At 34.4% G+C, this 19,631-nt stretch overlaps 1 protein-coding gene across 1 annotated transcript in view; it reads left to right on the top strand.

Annotated features, from left to right (window-relative positions):
- Positions 1 to 19,631, top strand: part of LEKR1 (leucine, glutamate and lysine rich 1) — a gene marked incomplete at its 5' end in the record, with an annotated part of 146,742 nt that overhangs the window by 12,056 nt on the left and 115,055 nt on the right. The window contains one exon of the mRNA XM_007447836.1: positions 2,240 to 2,425. Within this exon, the coding sequence (XP_007447898.1) occupies positions 2,240 to 2,425 (186 nt within the window). The remainder of the gene's footprint in view (positions 1 to 2,239; positions 2,426 to 19,631) is intronic.

Genomic DNA, 19,631 nt, shown 5'->3' on the forward strand with positions numbered 1-19,631 from the left:
AATAGTGTAACTGGCGACAGATCTGGTCAGGAAAGATTTCCAGGCAGAGATAGCCTAAGAGCTGTGGTAGGTCCAATGTATGAGGCTAGGAGGACCTTCTTCATGGGGCGGTGCAAAGACAGGGAAAGTGTATGGTGGGTACAATGACCAGAATAGGTTGATCATAATTTATGAACCCAAATTGGGACACATAAGTGGCAATTATGAAGTTGTATTAATGATGAAAGTAGGATTAAGTATTTGACACCAGGATTGCCATAGGTACAGGGGATATATAATTTGCCAAGCGTCAGTTAATTGATCCCCATTGAGTTTACTCTCCTATTTCTATGTTAGAAACCTCCTGTTAAAAATCTTACTGTACTTTTCCATGTGTTAGAATATATTTCACAAATGAATTTGTATTGCAAATTCTTATTCTTTTAATGTCAGATAGAAAGTCACATTGACACAAGGAGTTATTTTAGAGACAGATAGTAGTGTACACTAAGAGAGTCAGCCTGTGAACCTAAGCAGTACCATTCTGGCAAACAATAAATAGGTCACAGCATGTGTGCACTCCTCTGCAGTGTCATTCAGACTTAATCATAGACAGATATGGTTACGGTATGGTACAGTTTATTCAGCCATAAGAAGCTACCATTATGGCTAGAAAAATTATCCAGGAAGACTTCTTAGTCCTGAAGAAAAATTGCAACCTCCTTATTTTCTTTAACTACATTTAAAAAAAAATTCTATGTACTACTGTGTTAGTAGCTTTCCTCACACAAATGGGAACATATCCATAAAAGTTTAGAAGCATATAGCTATTCCTAGGGGAAAATATTCCCATATAAAGGAACCATTGGAATATAGTAGACCCCCTACTTATTTGATCCCTGCCAATTTATTTCTCTAGGTTTTCCATTTTGAGTAGGAATTAAAGGTGAAGTTAGTGCCAAGACCCCTTGTGTTCATGCCCTAGGTCTACCTTAAATGCCACTTTTTCTTCCAGATGTACTTTCTTCCCACAGAAAGGCATTTTGCTTTTCTGTCCTTGGACCACATTTCCTGATCCTACTTATCATCATCCCTTGGGGCATGCTCTCTTCTCTGTGCTCTGTTCAGCGTACTGCTTTACTTCTCCTATAACCATTTACTGGCCATATTGCCTCTGCAGCCATGTCTGTCCCATGGATATCTACTTCTGGTCTTCGCTGGCCCATGTGGCTACTATTTCTGCTGTGATGGCTCCAAGACCAGTAAACCAAGCCAACCTCCTTTGACACCCAATAACACACTAAACACATCACATAGTCCAGGATGAGCTAAGCAAGGAAGAAATGCCAAGTGAGCTCTCTGAAAAAGCAGACTGTCCAGATTTTCATGTAGATCACATCCTCATCAGTTCAGTTAATTGTGGTTGTACAAATTTTATAGTATTTTTACTATTATTGCATGTGTGTTTGTATATTTTAATGGTGGCTTAAGGCAGCAGTGCTGAAAACACTAAGCAAGGGAGACCTTGATAATTATCATTCTGAAGGATAAAATGTTCCATGCATTTCTCACAAAATTATATAAAATTAGCACATTTAAATCTACATAATGCTGTGAAGGCATATTGTTATTAAACTTAATCTAAGTAGATAGAATAATGAGAATTGATTACTATGATGAAATTCTGCTCTTATTTTGAGGGGACAGAGTGTTATTAGATCCATTAAGATATATTAGCTAATACTTTCTGCCCATAAATTTATTAGTTTTAGACACTATATCCTTTTATTTCTCGCCACCCCTACCACCTTTCTTCATAATTTGTATAGAATATGTCCTAGTTATCTCCTAGAAATACTTCCCAACCAGCTCATGCTAACACATTTAAATTTACTTTTCTGAATCGTGTTGCCAAGAAAACAATTTAATTTCAATAAAACCCAGAACATTACATGGATATTATTTTATTCATTCATGTGAGTATTTAAAAAGCAGGCAGGATTGCCATTTAATACAATTTAAAGGCTTAAAAAAACTACTAAAAGGTTTCATGCATCATTTAGCAGTACAATCCTTTTTTCATTTATTTTTCAGAATAACTACTAAATTAAAACTTAACTTTTTGGTTAGGTGTCACTATACTCTCAGAGAAGTCATGTTGGCTTTCAACTATTCATTTTCTAAAAGAAAATAATCTTTTTTTAAGAAATGTTTTATGATCCAGTGTTATCTATTTGTAAACTTTGAATTTTCTTTACAGAAATAAAGATGCTAAATAAAAGTTTGACAGTGTCCCAGAGAAATAATGTATGCCTTGAAGAGGAAATGAAAAATCTGAAATTGTCGTCAGATGCAGCCATATTGAGATCTCAGCAAATTGAGACATCCAAACAACAGGAAGTAAACTTGCAAACCAGATGCCATGACTTGCAAAAGGAAGTACTAGGTAAAAGAATTATTTTTTGCTGTTGTTAGAAGCTAGACATAATAAAGTAATGTCTAAATTTTTATTTCTCTCATAATCACAACAAAATCTTGTTTTAACTAGTTTGTGTTGTAAATATGCCTAATTATTAATAACAATGCCAATAACTGTTTCTGTGATAAATGTTTGCTATCATCCATTCCTATTCTGCCATTTAGAGTGGCAAATATTAAGTGAATATATTAAAGACATTTCAAGTACAAAGTGAGATTTCAGGAAAACAAAGTAGAATTTTCTTTTGTATATCATTATTCCCAGTGGGTGGTGGTTTAGAGTACTGAAGGAAAATATAGCATATGCTGTTATATAAGGAGATTCCAAATTTTTAGTCATCCCTTCATTTTCCCAAATGAAAAGGTTAAAAATTATGTTTTGGGAACCTTGGGCAAGGTTTTAAAATTTTTACCTTAGAACAATGAGTATGTTAGCAGTAAGGCTATGGGGTTTGTACTTTTTCCTGAAGGCAGTAAGGAATCTTTGAAAATTGGTAATCAGGAGAATGATATAACACAAGCAGTGTTTTAGCAAAATTAAGCTACTATCAACATATGGAGGTGTTCCAAATATCAAGAAATTGGAGTCAGGTAGCCATTTAGAAAATATCATTGCTGGTAACCCAGTCCCTAGACTAACCATAAGAAACTGAAGTAGGGTAGAGAACTAACATTTTTTAGGTCCTAATGTGTGCTAGAAACCATGTTAGCACTGTACATAAATTACTTCTGTCACTTCTCACAATGATCATGAATAGCAGGTATAATTATCCCATCTTACAGAGGAGAGAATGAAGGTCCAGAGAGGTAACATACTTGTTCCCACATAGCTGGTAAATGGCAGGGAGTGAAAGCAAACCTAGTTGGACTCCAAGACTCATGCTCCAAGACTCATGCCCACTGTGTCTCCTTGGCCCTCTCCATGGCCACACTGGGAAGGCTTAAATAGAATCAGGGTTGAGAGGACTACCCAGGAATAGAGAGGTAAACACCTGGCTGAGTAGACAAGGGCAAGAAAGAAGTCACAGAGGGCTCTGAACTTCTTTGCTTGGAAGTCTTTAATGATGGGAGCACACCACAAACTAGAGAAATCTGGAGAGGAACTGATTCTGAAAGAGAAGAGAAGTTGTCACATGAACTTGGAAGCAATATGGAACTAGATACAAACTTTAAAATCAGATATTTTAATTTTTCTCTTGTGAATTACCTATTCATAGGTTTTGCCAATGTTCTATTGTATTACTAGAATTTTCCTTAACAATTTTTAAGAGCAGTTTGTATAGTAAAGTAATTATCTTCTATATTCAGGTTTTTTCTAATGTATAATTTGTCTATTGACTTTTCACAGTAAATTGCACCATATCAAAGTTTTTCTTTTGGGTATCATCAAATTAATGTCTTTTATTGTTTCTGGTTAGTCTTGGTTAAAACAGTCCATTCCATTCCTAGATTATACATATGGTCTCTTGGGTTTTCTTTCATTTAAGTCAGTAGCACGTATGGAATTTATTTTTTACATGATGTGAGATTTGGGGCTCCAGTTTTATTCTTCCCAAATACATAGCCAGTTGTATCAGTATTATGTATTAAATAATCCACCCTTCTCCCACTAAATAAACCTACTACCTGTCATATGTCAAAATTTCACAAATGCTAGTATCTATTATTGTATTCTCTTTTCTGTTCCACTAATTTATTAGATGTACCATTAATATCATATTCATTTGACTTAATAGTATATTCTCATAGCTGGTAAAGTTTATTCTCTCTCCTTTGTCCTTACTTTTTAAATATATATTTGAAGGCAGTTATTCTTTGATTTGAATTTTAAGATCATTTATTTACCTCTAATCCAAAGACTCTGATAGATATCTAGTAAAATTTTTCTCTTCCAGTCTGTATACTTTTATTACATATTCACAGAAGGTATTCTTCCACATAAACTTTAAGATAATATCATTAAATTCTGATATTAACAGGGATTCTAATTGGGATTATATTATATTTATACTAATTTTTAGAGAATTGACATTTTTAGTGATACTAAGTCTTTTTAATATTATAAAAGTTTATTCATTCAAGATATGGTATGTCCTTATGTTGTTTTATGTTCTTTAATATAATCTTATAGTTTTATTTGAATGTTTCTTTGCCATTCTTTTAAAACTTATGACTATCATATTTGCATCTACTGTGAATGAACTATTTGCTCTATTTCAATGTCCTGATATTGATAGATGAAAAAAGGCTATTGATTTTTATATATTTGTCTCATATCCATTAAATTTACAAAATTCTCATATTACTTCTAGTAGTTTTAATTTAGTGTCTCTTGGATTTTCTAGCTGTGCATTTATATGACCAGCCCCAATGCCCCCCAAAAAGAGTTCATCTATTCTTTTCCAATGTTTATATATTTTATCTTATTTCTTGTCTTGTTCATATCTTATTAAATCCATTTGAACCTCTGAAACTGTGTTAAATAATAATGGTGACAGTGATCATCCTTGTCTACTTCCTGATTTTAATTGAAATCATTCGGTGTTTTTCCACTTGGAATTATATTTGATGTTTGGTTTTTGGTAAATATTGTTTATTTTTAATCAAATATTTTCCTTCTATTCCAACTTTACTTAAATGTTTTATTAGAAATGCTTTTGGATTTTGTTATATGCCTTTTCAGCATCTATTGATATTAAGCATGTTTTTTCTCCTTTAACCAGCTGGTAAAATGGATTTTTATTACTAAATTTCCTGATACTACTTTTTAACATATCATTTTCTACATGGTTATATTTTATTTATAAGTTCAGTACCTACATTTATAAATGAGATTGGTCTATAATTTTTCTTTATTAAGGGGCACTAATTAGAGTTTTGTGTTAAAATTAAGTGATGTTAATAAATAGGTTTAATAACATTTGATTGTCTGTTTTTAAATGTTAGATAAAACTTGAATGTGAACCCAGTATCATTAAGTAAAATTCAATTATGAACTCATCTGATTCTGGTGCCTCTTTAAATGGTAATTATTTAATGTTTCCAGAGTTTTCTGTAGTAATTTGACTATTTAAATCTTCAGTTCTTCTGAGCTGTTTTTATTATTTATATTTTGACAGGAAATAATTCATTTTTCTCTAAGATTTCATATTTGTATCCATAATATGGCATGTAATACTCTTATTTTAAAAATATCTTCTCTATCTGTGGTGATACCTAATTTCTGATTTTTAATGGTATCTACTTTTATTTATCTCTTATTATTTATCAGGCTTTCAAAGAACTAGCTTTTGGGTTTTTTGTTTTTAATGCTTTCTACTACTTTTATTTTCCATGACATTACTTTTGACTTCTGTGTTTATTAATTTTTTCTTCCTGGTTTCTTTTTGTTTTTTGTTTTCATTTTTTAGACTTCTGAAAGGACTACTAAGTTCTTTTATTTCTCATCTTTTTTGTTTAATAATAGAGGCATTTCAAAGTATAAATTTTTGTTTGAGTAAACTTTGTATCTCATAGCTTTTAATATTATTTTCTTTTTCAATGCTATCTACCTCCACTGGGTTCTACCTCTGCCGGGTTCCACCTCTGCCAGGTTCCCCCTCAATGCTATCTAAATACTCTGTATTTCTTATTTTTTCTTATATTAAAGGGTTATCTAGGAATATATTTCTTAGTTTCTAATTTGTTTTGCAAGGGAGTTACTTTTTTATAATTTATTTAACTTAGGGATATTCTGATTAAATAATGTGACATAATACCTCTTTGAATTTGTTAAGCTTTTCTTTATGTTGAGTACATGATCAAGTTTTGTAAATGTTCCTTAGAAATTCAAAATAAAATAAATTCTCAACTTGATGGGTGTAATGCTAACTTAGCTAGGTGTAGAATACTTGAGTTCTTTTCTCTCAGTAGACTGTTTATGCTAATGCTTTGACTTCTGGCTTTCAGTGTTGCAAATGAGAAGTCTACCTACAGCTCTTATTCTTTTTCCTTTAAAAATAACTCATCCATTTACCTGGAAGCTTGTTAGATTTCCCTATCTCTCATTTTTTCTTTTTTTCTTTTTTTTTTTCATTGGACCTCAGGATTATTCAGTTGGATCACTCAGTTGGTTCATGACATATATACTGGCTAGGACTTCATATACAGTTTTGACTAGAATAGGGATAGTGGGCATCCTTGTTCCATTCACAATTTTACAAAAACACACTGCTAAATAACTTTGGGGTTTAAGCAGAAATTATAATGAATATAAAATATCCGGAATTGAATGGTATTAAAAAACACTATGCATCAAAAACTTGTGGGATGTAGCCAAAGTGGTGCTTTGAGGGAGATCTATAGCTTTAAATACTTACATCAGAAGGAGGGAATAAACTCAAAGAACATAGAAGAAAAAATACAATAAAAATAAAAGCAGCTGTCAGTGAAATAGAAAACAAAAATATGATAAAGAAGATCAATAAAACAAAACATTGATAAAAAATAAAATAAAATAGACAAACCTCTAGCAAGTTTGATCATAGGAAGAGAGAATATACAAATGAAAAATATAAGGCATGAAACAGAAACAGTGACTACAGAAAAAAGTAAAAAGAAAAGTGAATACTGCCAACAACTTTTGCCAACAGCTTTGAAATCTTAGATGAAATGGACATATTATTAGAAAAATATATCTTACCAAGACTTACTCAGAAAAATTAAGTGTTCTATAACTATTCAAGAAATTTCAGCAATATCTTCTCACCAGGAAAGGGCTAGATTATTTAACAAGCAAGTTCTACCAACTTTCAAGGAACAGAGGATCCTAATTTTACACAATATTTTCTAAACAACCAAAAATTGGAAATATTTCCCAACTCACCCTACAAGGCGAGGGTAACCCTGTTACCAAAATCAAGACAAAGATATTAAAAGAAAAGAATATTATAGACCTATTTATATTATGAATATCAGTGTAACAATTTCAACTGTATATTTGATACTTTAAAAAATATTTTGAACCACTTGAATGTATTACTCATTTAAAAAATTAATGAAGTTATAAGTAAAATAAAACTCTTACTATGCCATGCTGTTATTTTAGACTTCAGAGAGAAGAACAAATTTAGGACAGATTTGCTAAAATATACATTTCACAGTTATACATAACTTTCCCAAAAAAGCAATTCACCCCAAAGATTATTATCCTTATTTCTCTTTTATTTCATCATTTTAATGTGGTTTCTAAGATAAGCCATTTCCTTGAATGTTTTAGTTTCTTAAAAGAACAGTGAGACATTAGGGAACATATCTTATATTGCATGTAACAGGTAGTTAAGGGTTAAGTCAAGTAACTACCTTTCTGTGTTTGAAAAAAAAAGTGATTTATGGGAATAAAGACAAGAGAAGAAAGGGAAAACATTTTCACTAACTAGGAACTCTCTCTATGTCAGTCATTTGACTAGCACTAAGCATTTGACTAATTTTCCCTTATCTAATCCTCACAGTATTCTAATGTGAAAGCTTTTATTCTTCCTATCAGACATAGAATGTAGGCCATGGTCACACTGCTGAGATTCAAACCCAGGTCTCTGTTGGGACAAAGCCTGTTAGCTCATTAATCATTTCTGTCAATTCCAAAAAGGCATATGAAAACACTGAACTCCTTTTCCTTAAAAAAAAAAAAAAAAAAAAAAAGAGGGGGGGGATTTTACCCCTTTCACAAAAATGGACCATTGGCCTAGCAAGTCTTCTAGGAATTAAAGCTAGGACAGTGTTTTCCAAAATTGCCTGACCACAAGAACATCTGGGACTGTGGAAATGTATGTGTGGGGATAATAAAGGAACGTATGAAAATACATTCTTGCATATCAGTCAGAACATACTGAGTATCTCCAAGATTCTAAGACTCTCTACTTTTAATAAGTGCTCGAGGTGGTTCCTATGATGAGGAAAATTTGGTACTAGCTTAACAATACGAATAAGGAAAATAGGAAAAAGCATGTTCACATTGTAGCACAGTAAAAAAAAAAAAAAACGAAAGAAAGAAATGGCTTAATTTAAAAGAGGTGCATTGGCACTGGCTCCACTATCCTTTGGCTTTTTTAGATTCGGTGTTTTGTTTCTTCACTCTTTACTCAGATTTAAGCCTTACAAAGGGAGTCTCTGGTCTTAACGTTTTGATGAAGGCTGGTAGCTGTGAGGCTGACGCACTGAAAAAATTAGTAGGAACGAAAATTGTAGAGAAAGAGTATGAAAGATGAAGATCTGGGACGCTTATATTAAGCTTTAGAAAACAGAGCAGGCCCGGCCCCTCGAGCATCAGGGCTACTGGGTCGCCGGGTCCTGGGGCTTTCCATCCTCTGCCACTCGAGAGATGGCACTTTTTAAAATAGAAAAATGGGTGTTATTTTTATTTACTTTTTTGTAAAGTGATTTTACGTCTTCTCTTTGAGGCTTGGGATGATCCTTTGTCTGCACTGTGTACAATAATTGTTTCCCTCTGACTCATCGCTCGCAGCTCAGTGGGCTGTGCGCTGAGGATCCGTCTGCTCCTGGGACACGTTGCTGTAACAATGCTAATAAAACGTCTCTTTGTAAAAAATATATATAATAAATAGAATAGAATAGAATAGATTAAGCATTAGTGAGGTTTCTTAGTTGCAAGTACCAGAAACTAACTCTAATCATCAAAGAAATTTACTGAAGGGATATTATTTAGATATTCAGAATCCTTGAGAAGGTGGGAGAATCAGACCTAGAAGATGGTTAGAAAACCGTGAAGCTAGAACTGCCAGAAATGCAGCCAAGATCATGCCACAAGAACCATCTGGGAGGGTACAGCTGCTGTGTCCTTAAAGCACTGGACACCCTGCATGATCACCTACTTCCTCCTATGGTCTTGAACACAGATTGATCTTGAAATGAATTCTCTACTGCTTCTGCTGTTTGGTGTCAATTGCTGTCATGTCAGATCTTGGAAAAAACATATTTTTTAAATAGTCTGGAAAGTAAGAACCACGTTTGGCTGCCTAGCTCTAGCATATTTTGAATATGTTATTATAGGAGTGTGTAGAAGCTGTAAAAATGGCAATGTTATTTTTAGAACAGAATAGCAAATACAGAATTAGAATCTATTTTAATATAAGGATCATTAACAAATGGGAAAAGCAAAATTATGTAATAAGTGGTGTAGGGGTAACTAAAACAAAATAACCCAAAATACACCCAAATAAACCTCGAATTAAATAGGAAAAAAATAACAGGAAAAACTAGCACCAAAAAAAGATACAGAACTTACCCTAATTGCAGAGGGATAAAGCAGCACTTCAGAAATTGTGAAGAGTAATGTTAACAGATTTTGCCTATAAAAAAATATAATCACTGAATTCAGAAACTGCCAAACCTAAAAATAGAAGATGGACAAAAAAATATTTGTATCATATATGGTATGCAAAGTGTTACTATCCATACCATATAAAGAATTTATTCAACTGTGTGAGAAAACTCCAAGACACCAAGCAGGCAAATGGTTGAAAAACAGAAACAGATAATTAACACAGGAAATTTGGTAAACAAGCAAGAAACATTGAATTACTAATAACTAAACAAAAATAAAACATTTGCTTCCTTTTAAATTAGTACAAAGACTTTAGTGATAAAGCTTCCCTTCCTTTGGTGATAAAAAATTATTATATTTCTCTAACCCATAAAAATATTTGTGATCAAGTAATCTCTTTGTGAATTTATGTTTAGAAAACTGCAGAAGAACGTTATTTACATGCAAAGATCATATTTTTAATAGTGAGTGATTAGGAATAATTTATTCCCAACTCTAATGAAATGGGTAATAAATTATCATATACCATCACTTGGAACATTATTTAGAGTTTTTAAAAAATATTTTTGGGGGATAGTTGATTTATAATGTTGTGTTAATTTCAGGTGTACAGCAAAGTGAATCTGTTATACATACACATATATCCCCTCATTTTTAGATTCTTTTCACATATAGGTCATTAAAGATCAGTGAGTAGAGTTTCCTGTGCTATACATTAGGTCCTTATTAGTTATCTATTTTATATACAGTAGTGTGTATGTGTCAATCCCAATCTTCCAATTTATCCCTCCTCCTCCTTACCCCCCAGTAACCATAAGTTTGTTTTCTACATCTGTAACTCTATTTCTGTTTTGTAAATAAGTTTATTTGTACCCTTTTTTTAGATTCCACATATAAGTGATATCATATGATATTTGCCTTTCTGTGTCTGATTTACTTCACTCAGTATAACAGTCTCTAGGTTCATCCATGTTGCTGCAAATGGCATTATTTTGTTCTTTTTTATGGCTGAGTAATATTCCGTTGTATATATGTACCACACCTTCTTTATCCATTCCTCTGTCGATGGACACTTAGGTTGCTTCCATGACCTGGCTATTGTAAATAGTGCTGCAATGAACATTGGGGTGCATGTGTCTTTTTGAATTATGTTCTTCTCTGGGTATATTCCCAGTAGTGGGATTGCTGGATCATATGGTAGCTCTATTTTTAGTTTTTTAAGGAACCTCCATAGCATTCTCCATAGTGGCTGTACCAGTTTACATTCCCACCAACAGTGTAGGAGGGTTCCCTTTTCTCCACGCCCTCTCTAGTATTTATTGTTTTTAGATTTTTGATGATGGCCATTATGACTGGCGTGAGTTGATACCTTATTGTAGTTTTGATTTTCATTTCTCTAATAATTAGTGATGTTGAGCATCTTTTCATGTGCCTCTTTGCCATCTGTATGTCTTCCTTGGTGAAATGTCTATTTAGGTCTTCTGCCCATTTTTTAACTGGATTGTTTGTTTTTTTGATATTGAGCACCATGAGCTGTTTGTATATTTTGAAGATTAATCCTTTGTTGTTTCACCTGTAAATATTTTCTCCCATTCTGAGGGTTGTCTTTTTGTCTTGTTTATGGTTTCTGTTGCTGTGCAAAAGCTTTTAAATTTAATTAACTCCCATTTGTTTATTTTTGTTTTTATTTTCATTACTCTAGGAGGTAGATTGAAAAAGATCTTGCTGCAAATTATGTCAGAGAGTCTTCTATGTTTTCCTCTAAGAGTTTTATAGTATCCAGCCTTACATTTAGGTCTTTAATCCTAAATCCTAGGGTGTGTTCTAATTTCATTCTTTTACATGTAGCTGTTCAGTTTTCCCAGAACCACTTATTGAAGAGACTGTTTTTCTCCATTGTATATTCTTGCCTCTTTTGTCATAGATTAGGTGTCCATAGGTGCGTGGGTTTATCTCTGAGCTTTCTATCCTGTTCCATTGATCTATATTTCTGTTTTTGTGCCAGTACTATACTATCTTGATTATTGTAGCTTTGTAGTATAGTCTGAAGTCAGGGAGCCTGATTCCTCCAGCTCCATTTTTCTTTCTTAAGATTGCTTTGGCTATGCGTGATCTTTTGTGTTTCCATACAAATTGTAAAATTCTCTGTTCTAATTCTGTGAAAAATGCCATTGGTAATTTGATAGGGATTGCGTTGAATCTGTAGATTGCTTTGAGTAGTATAGTCATTTTCACAATGTTGATTCTTCCAATCCAAGAACATGGTATATCTCTACATCTGTTTGTGTCATCTTTTATTTCTTTCGTCAGTATCTTATAGTTTTCTGAGTATAGGTCTTTTACCTCCTTAGGTAGGTTTATTCCTCAGTATTTTATTTTTTTTGATGAGATGGTAAATGAGATTGTTTCCTTGATTTCTCTTTCTGATCTTTCATTGTTAGTGTATAGGAGTGCAAGAGATTTCTGTGTATTAATTTTATATCCTGCAACTTTAGCAAATTCATTGATGAACTCTAGTCATTTTCTGGTAGCATCTTTAGGGTTTTCTATGTATAGTATCATGTCATCTGCAGACAGTGATAATTTTACTTCTTCCTTTTCAATTTGGATTCCTTTTATTTCTTTTTCTTCTCTGATTGCCATGGCTAAGACTTCCAAACCTGTGTTGGATAATAGTGGCAGAAGTGCACATCCTTGTCTTGTTCTGATCGCAGAGGAAATGCTTTCAGTTTTTCACTATCGAGAATGATGTTTGCTGTGGTTTTGTCATATATGGCTTTTATTATGTTGAAATGGGTTCCCTCTATGCCCACTTTATGGAGAGTTTTTATCATAAATGGGTGTTATAAATAGATCAGCTGCATAAAGTGCAGCTGATCTATTCAGTTCTACATGTAGAGATTGGGTAGTTATAGATGTAATACAGATTCATCTAAAGGACAGTGTAATTGCAGAGCAAAATGGCACATAATTTCAAAACTAAATTAGGGTTTCTGCTGCTGGTGTTGAATAGATTCACTCCATGGGTAACAATATCCAAACTGTGTTAACAGAGAAAGAAACTATCTTAAAAGGCTATCTGTCACCTCTCTCTTGGTTGAAACCATTGAAAATTGGTAGGTCAGAGCAGACAGGATCATTAAAGTTTCTCTTAATTCAAGATGACAAGTACCACTTCCTATGAACCTATCCATGAAGGGCACCAGGTTTTGTTGTTGTTGTTTTTGTTGTTTTACCCCACAACAATCTAATTCCCATGTCAAGTTCTCGGTAGAAATGTCAGACCATTTAGAAAAATGTTTATTAATATGCCTCTTACTTTATCTACAAGTACCTTCTGGCAAACTGATTGCATCAATGTATTGTTTCTCTCCAATTCATTTTACAAAAGTGGTTACAGTGTTTTAGGAAAGTTATAGAACTACAAGTGCAGGAAAGACAGCAAAGTTTCCATCTCAGGTCTTGGCAGTGTTGTATTCTACTTGGTACACTATTGTACTTGGTACACTTTCTTACCCCCTCTAGGGTCTATTGGGGACTTTCACAGGTGTTCCCACCTCCAGTGGTCCAGGCCAGCCCCTCTGCTCCCCTCCTCTCAGTACCTATTTTCTATTTGTTATAATCTGCCTTTATCTCTGCCCACTATCCATTGAACCAGCCTCTTACCACAACTCATCTGTTCCCATATGTTGGTGCTGGGCTGACCATATCCTGAGAATAACTTCATTTTTCAGCAAATATTTATTCAGCGTTAACCACATGCCAGCCAGCTGGCCTCGAATTCACTTTGACTTCTGGTGTGCAGGTGCTCTCCACCTGTTCACAGGTCTTCATTGGATGTCTGACCTCCTGGCTCCATACTGGTTACATGTGCCAACACTCTTAATTTTAGCCATTCTTAACAGCCTTTTTTTTTTTTTTTTGTCCTCTATATTAAGAATATGCTATAAATTTCTCTAGGTCAAATTTTGTTGCCATTCAAATTACTTTACTTTTACTTTCTCTACCATCTTATGACATTTACTTTTATAATTTTCATGAATTTCAACAATCTTGCTTTAGTCGGCTTTCTTTTAAGTGCCTGCCTAATTTTTCTATTACTAGCCAATTAATGTGCTTAAGATTTTCTGTTATCTCAATAATTATCATCGATAGCTTTTCCAACTTATTAATATCTTTTCAAAATCATGTCAATTATTTTAGAAGAGGAAAAACCATGCATCACAGTGAATATCTTCTCCCCAGATAAATCACTGGATTAACATAATGGGCATAGCATTTTAGATTTTCTTTTGGCAAATGAAAATAAGGGCAGACTGATAAACTACTCATCTCTTGACTCTCCCTGTGTCTTGTTTGAAGAAACATAATTATTTGTTCAAAGCATACAATAGAAAGTATTTAAATTGACTTTTCAATATGAGCTTTGTAAATGGCTTTTTATAATTAATAATCTTAAGTCCAATTCTAAGCATTTGCATTCTTTATATTCTTTCTTACAAGTCATGTTACTGGTTTCTCCACAGTTGCAGAACCATCTTTAAGTGATAAGCATCACAATAAGGCTTCTTTTCTAGTCCTAGTTGAACATCTCCCCTTCTGTTTTCCTCGGCTAATTTTCTGTCCCACCTTCTGTCCCCTGTTTTTCTTTCAGAGTATTCAAATGCTTTACTATCTATTTCCCCTGTATCTTGCAATCTCTTAATTCATCTCACTTGAACTTCTGTACTGTGGCCTGTTATTATTTATGCTGTTAGTTGTTACTTATTCTCTCTTAGGTTCTCTTAATAAATGAGTTAACATGTCATACTTTTAACTAACATGAAACATTTTTTTATGTTCTGAATTTTTTTTTTTTTTTGCGGTATGCGAGCCTCTCACTGTTGTGGCCTCTCCCGTTGTGGAGCACAGGCTCCGGATGCGCAGGCTCAGCGGCCATGGCTCACGGGCCCAGCCGCTCCGCGGCATGTGGGATCCTCCTGGACCGGGGCACGAACCCGTGTCCCCTGAATCAGCAGGCGGACTCTCAACCACTGCACCACCAGGGAAGCCCCCATATGTTCTGAATTTTTAAACCTGTGCTGAATACTATATCATTATTGTGTTTACTTATAAATAAAATTTAAAGTTCTAATATTTCATAATCCCATACCTCCTACTTTTAGAATAAATTTATCTTTCTCCATTTTAAACTATCTCTTGTGTCTTCCAGCCTCTACCCCTCACCCACGTTCCCCACCAATGTGGTCTTAATTGAAATCATGCTAGGCCAAAATCAGAAGATGATGACCCTCTATATATTAGCCAGGTGGCTCTGACATGACATTTAGCTCTGATGAGTGTGTGTCCACATCTAAGTAACTAATGGGCTCGACTAAGACCTTGGAGGCCCTTTCAGGCTCTCATAGGCTGTAATTCTTATCCTAACTCTGATGCCTTTTGCTTGTTTCCAATATTACATAAATATTTGTATTTCTACATTGATACTTTTTTCTTTTAAATCACCGCTGAACAGTTTCAACTTTGATTCAAGAATATAGTCTTTATGATCGTTACTTTTCTACATAAAAATTTTAACTTCGTTTTGCCCACATTTCCCTTTTGTCTTTTGAGACATAGATGCTTGAAAACTTAAGTAATATGATAAGTCTAGTCCATATATTTAATAGTGGTTTAAGAGTATATCATAGACACTAATTAGCAGCCTAACTATTAATGCCAAACTTTCATCTTTTTCATAGGAAAGTAACTTATAAAATGAAATTTTAGAGGCTAAATTCTTGGTTCCCTTTTAAAGATTTATTTACATAACTTTTGTAATTTTATGTTTAGCTCACACTAATATAACTTCCAAAATGCATAATTTATCTCAATTGATAGTACTCCTCGTAGAGGTCATTGTGACCCACAAACCTGTCTACTTAAATGATTTTCCTTCCACCTGATAGAAGAGAGTGTCCTTTACTTTTTGTCAGCAGTCACAAATATTGGAAGACACAGTTCAGAAAAATCACTTTAGCATTAATGTTCTTCCTAAAATTTATTTGACCAAGTTTCATATTTATTTCTAGTGAAAACACTTTTGGATGGATTTTTTTTCTTTCAGGAAGCTCTTTGGTATAATAAATAAATATTAATTATTTTGCACATAATGTTTTACCATCCTATTTGGACTTTTTAAAAATAGCCTTATTGAGAAATATCATAAAATTTGTGCATTTTAAGAGTACAACCTAGTGGGTTTTAGGATATTTACAGAATTGTATGACCATCACCCTGATCTAATTTTAGAGCATTTCTATCATCCCCAAAAGAAACATCCTAGTTATTAATAGTCATTTCCTTTGCCCTCCTGCCCCTCCCTACCAATAATTAATTTACTTTCTTTCTCTATAGATTTGCCTGTTCTGGACATTTCATGTAAATAGTATCATATAACGTTTTCTTTCTTGTCTGGCTTCTTTGACTTACCATAATGTTTTTGAGTTTTATCCATGTTGTGGAATGTGTAAGTACTGCATTCCTTAATTAGTAGCTCCTCAAAGTGAAAGAAATCAAAATGAGTGATATGGTTCATTTTTTAAAAAATACTGATCCAGGAGTCAAACACTTCCACTTTCTGGCAAGTTTATGCCTTTTGCAGGACTTCTGGATACATTATCAATTTCTTTGACTCAGTTACTTCATCTATAAAATGGGAATATAATAGCTTTCCTTAACTACCTTGGAGTGTTAGGAGAATCAACAGATAAAATGTAGGAGCACAACATAACTACACATATAGAAAATATTAAACCACCATTCTAAAGTGGTTTTTCTGGTATGATAGCAAACCAAATGATTATATTTAGGATAAAAGTAGTAGAATTTCCTTAAATGCTCCTTTAATGACCAAGGAAAACTATGAATTTTAATTTGTTTACCCAAAGGTCCCTTTGCCTCCACTAATTTATTTTACAGTCAGCATTGGTTAGTTGTAACAACAGTTTGCCTGCTCTTAGAACAGGATGCTGAAGAAGGGAGTGGCTGTGATTAATTCAGGAGTCATCTATCGCATGGCAGATGGAAGAGTCTCTGAACAGAGTTCCACTCTGACCTTACCTGCCAGGCATGATTTTCACAGGGAGTTCACTGTGGTGAATTGACCAGCCCTATGATTCCTTTTGAAGCTTTGAACTCCTCCAGAAGGAATAATATAACCTTGGCTTCCAAAAAAAAGAAGTGCTGATTTTACAAACAGAAAACCAAGGAGGTTTGCAGTGATCCTTAGTTTTACTATATCCAACAGCTTTTTTTTTTTTTTTTTTTTTTTTGCGGTAGGCGGGCCTCTCACTGCTGTGGCTTCTCCCGTTGCGGAGCCCAGACTCCGGACGCGCAGGCTCAGCGGCCATGGCTCACGGGCCCAGCCGCTCCCCAGCATGTGGGATCTTCCCAGACCGGGGCACGAACCCGTGTCCCCTGCATCAGCAGGCGGACTCTCAACCACTGCGCCACCAGGGAAGCCCTCTTTTTTTTTTTAACGGAAAAAAAAATTCTTTATTTCAAAAACAGGTTTTCTCAAAGAGAAAGAAGTAGGAGTAGAGGTAGGGAAGGAGCTTATATTTATACTCTTTTTCAAATTCTTTTCCATTATGGTTTATCATAGGATATTCCAACAGCTCTTAAAAGAGGCTAGCTTGACATTGGGATACTGTGGGCTGCTTGGTTATCCTAGGGACTCTAGACCAGTTGCAAACCAAATGGTCTTAACTAGAACTCAGAGAGTTCTTATGTAAAACCAGGTCATGACTGGAATATGGAGAGTAACAAGGGTCTCCTGTAGAAGCCACTTCATCTTTGATCACTGGAGTCTTATAAGATTATCTTTGTTTCCTTTATTTTTCATTTGCTTCCAACTTTGAGCTTTCCTATAAAGATTATCTCTGTTTTACATATTTTCTCCATTTTACAAATGTTTGAATCTTAGAATGTTCTACAGTGATCTTAAGCATCCACTCCTTAGGGTGGTTACCTCTTCTCTGAGACTTCTTTCTCACCTTTGAGATAGCAGTAATTCTGGTTTATTATCTAGTTATGTTTCACCTGTGCCATTGCAACCTTCTTCCTCTCCTCATTCTGCCCCTCCAGCATGGTTTTTCTCTTACCACTTTCTCTGACTTCTCCTTAACTGCACCATCCGCCCCAGGTCCTTGGGTTAAATTTTGTACATCTTTTTTTTTAATCCTGTGGACTCTGTCCTTTGCCTCAATTCCTAAGTCTCCCTCTCTCAGAAAGATTCGGACCATTCATTCTTTCTTCATTATTGAAATACAGCTGACTTACAATACTGTGTTAGTTTCAGGTGAATGACGTAATGATTTGACAATTGCAGACATTATGAAATGATCACCACAATGTCTAGTAACCATCTGTCCCCATATAAAGTTATTACAATATTTTGGACCATCTTCCTAATGCTGTATATTATATCCATGTGACTTATTTATTATGTAACTGGAAATCTATACCTCTTAATCCCCTTCACCCATTTCACCGCCCCCTACCCCTTTCTTCTGGCAACTACCCATTTGTTCTCTATGAGTCTGTTTTCATTTTGTTTGTTTTGTTTTTTACATTCCACATATCAGTGAAATCATGCATATTTGTCTTTGTCTGACTTACTTTACTTAGCATAATACCCCCTAAGACCATCCTTGTTGTTGCAAATGGCAAGATTTCATATATTTTAGGGCTGAGGAATATTCTATTATATATATATACCACACCTTCTTTATCCATATATCTATCAATGTTAATGTGGTTTATAATACTGATTGATTTGCAGATATTGACCCATTCGTGCATCCCTGGGATAAATCCAACTTGATTATAGTGTATGGTCCCTGAATATATTGTTGAATTCAGTGTGTGAATATTTTGTTGAGGATTTTTGCTTCTATATTCATTTGTAATATTAGCCTGTAATTTTCTTCTTCTCCTCCTCCTCCTCCCCCTCCCCCACCCCTCCCCTCTCTATACATGTCTATACATGATTGTTTTAAGTTTCTGATATCTTAATATCAAATGCATTTCAAATATCCTGCATTACTTTCCTGTAGTTTCCTTCTCTCACAGTTACTGGTTTAGATATCATGTTCATGTGTAGATGATTTCCTGTGTTTCCTGTATGTTTGCCTTTACTGCTGAGCTTTCCCATTTCATAATGTTCTTGTTTTAGTTGTGGCCTTTTCTGCCTAGAGAAGTTCCTTTAGCATTTGTTGTAAAGCCGGTTTGGTGGTGCTGAATTCTTTTAGTTTTGCTTGTCTGTAGAGCTTTTGATTTCTCCATCTCATTTGAACCGAGGGCCTTGCGCGGTAGAGTAATTTTCATTGTATGTTTTTCCCTTTCAGCACTTTATATTGTGCCACTCCCTTCTGGCCTATAAAGTTTCTGCTAAAAAGTTAGCCAATTGTCTTATGGGAGTTCCCTTGTATGTAACTAGTTGCTTTTCTCTTTTTGCTTTCATGATTCTCTCATCTTTAATTTTTGCCATTTTAATTATAATGTGCCTTGGTGTGGACTTCTTTGGATTGATGTTGTTTGGCCCTTTCTGTGCTTCCTGGACCTAGATGTCTTTTTCCTTTCCCAGATTATGAAAACGTTTAGCTATTATTTCTTCAAATAAGTTTTCTGCTCCTTCCTCTCTCTGTCTTCTCCTTCTGGGATCCCTATAATGCAAATGTTAGTATACTTGCTGTTGTCCCAGAGGTCTCTTAAACTATCCTCATTAAAAAAGTGGTTTTTAGGGCTTCCCTGGTGGCGCAGTGGTTGAGAGTCCGCCTGCCGATGCAGGGGACACGGGTTCGTGCCCCGG

Source organism: Lipotes vexillifer, unplaced genomic scaffold (assembly GCF_000442215.2).
Source record: "Lipotes vexillifer unplaced genomic scaffold, Lipotes_vexillifer_v1.1 scaffold1207, whole genome shotgun sequence".
Classification (NCBI taxonomy): Eukaryota; Metazoa; Chordata; class Mammalia; order Artiodactyla; family Lipotidae; genus Lipotes; species Lipotes vexillifer.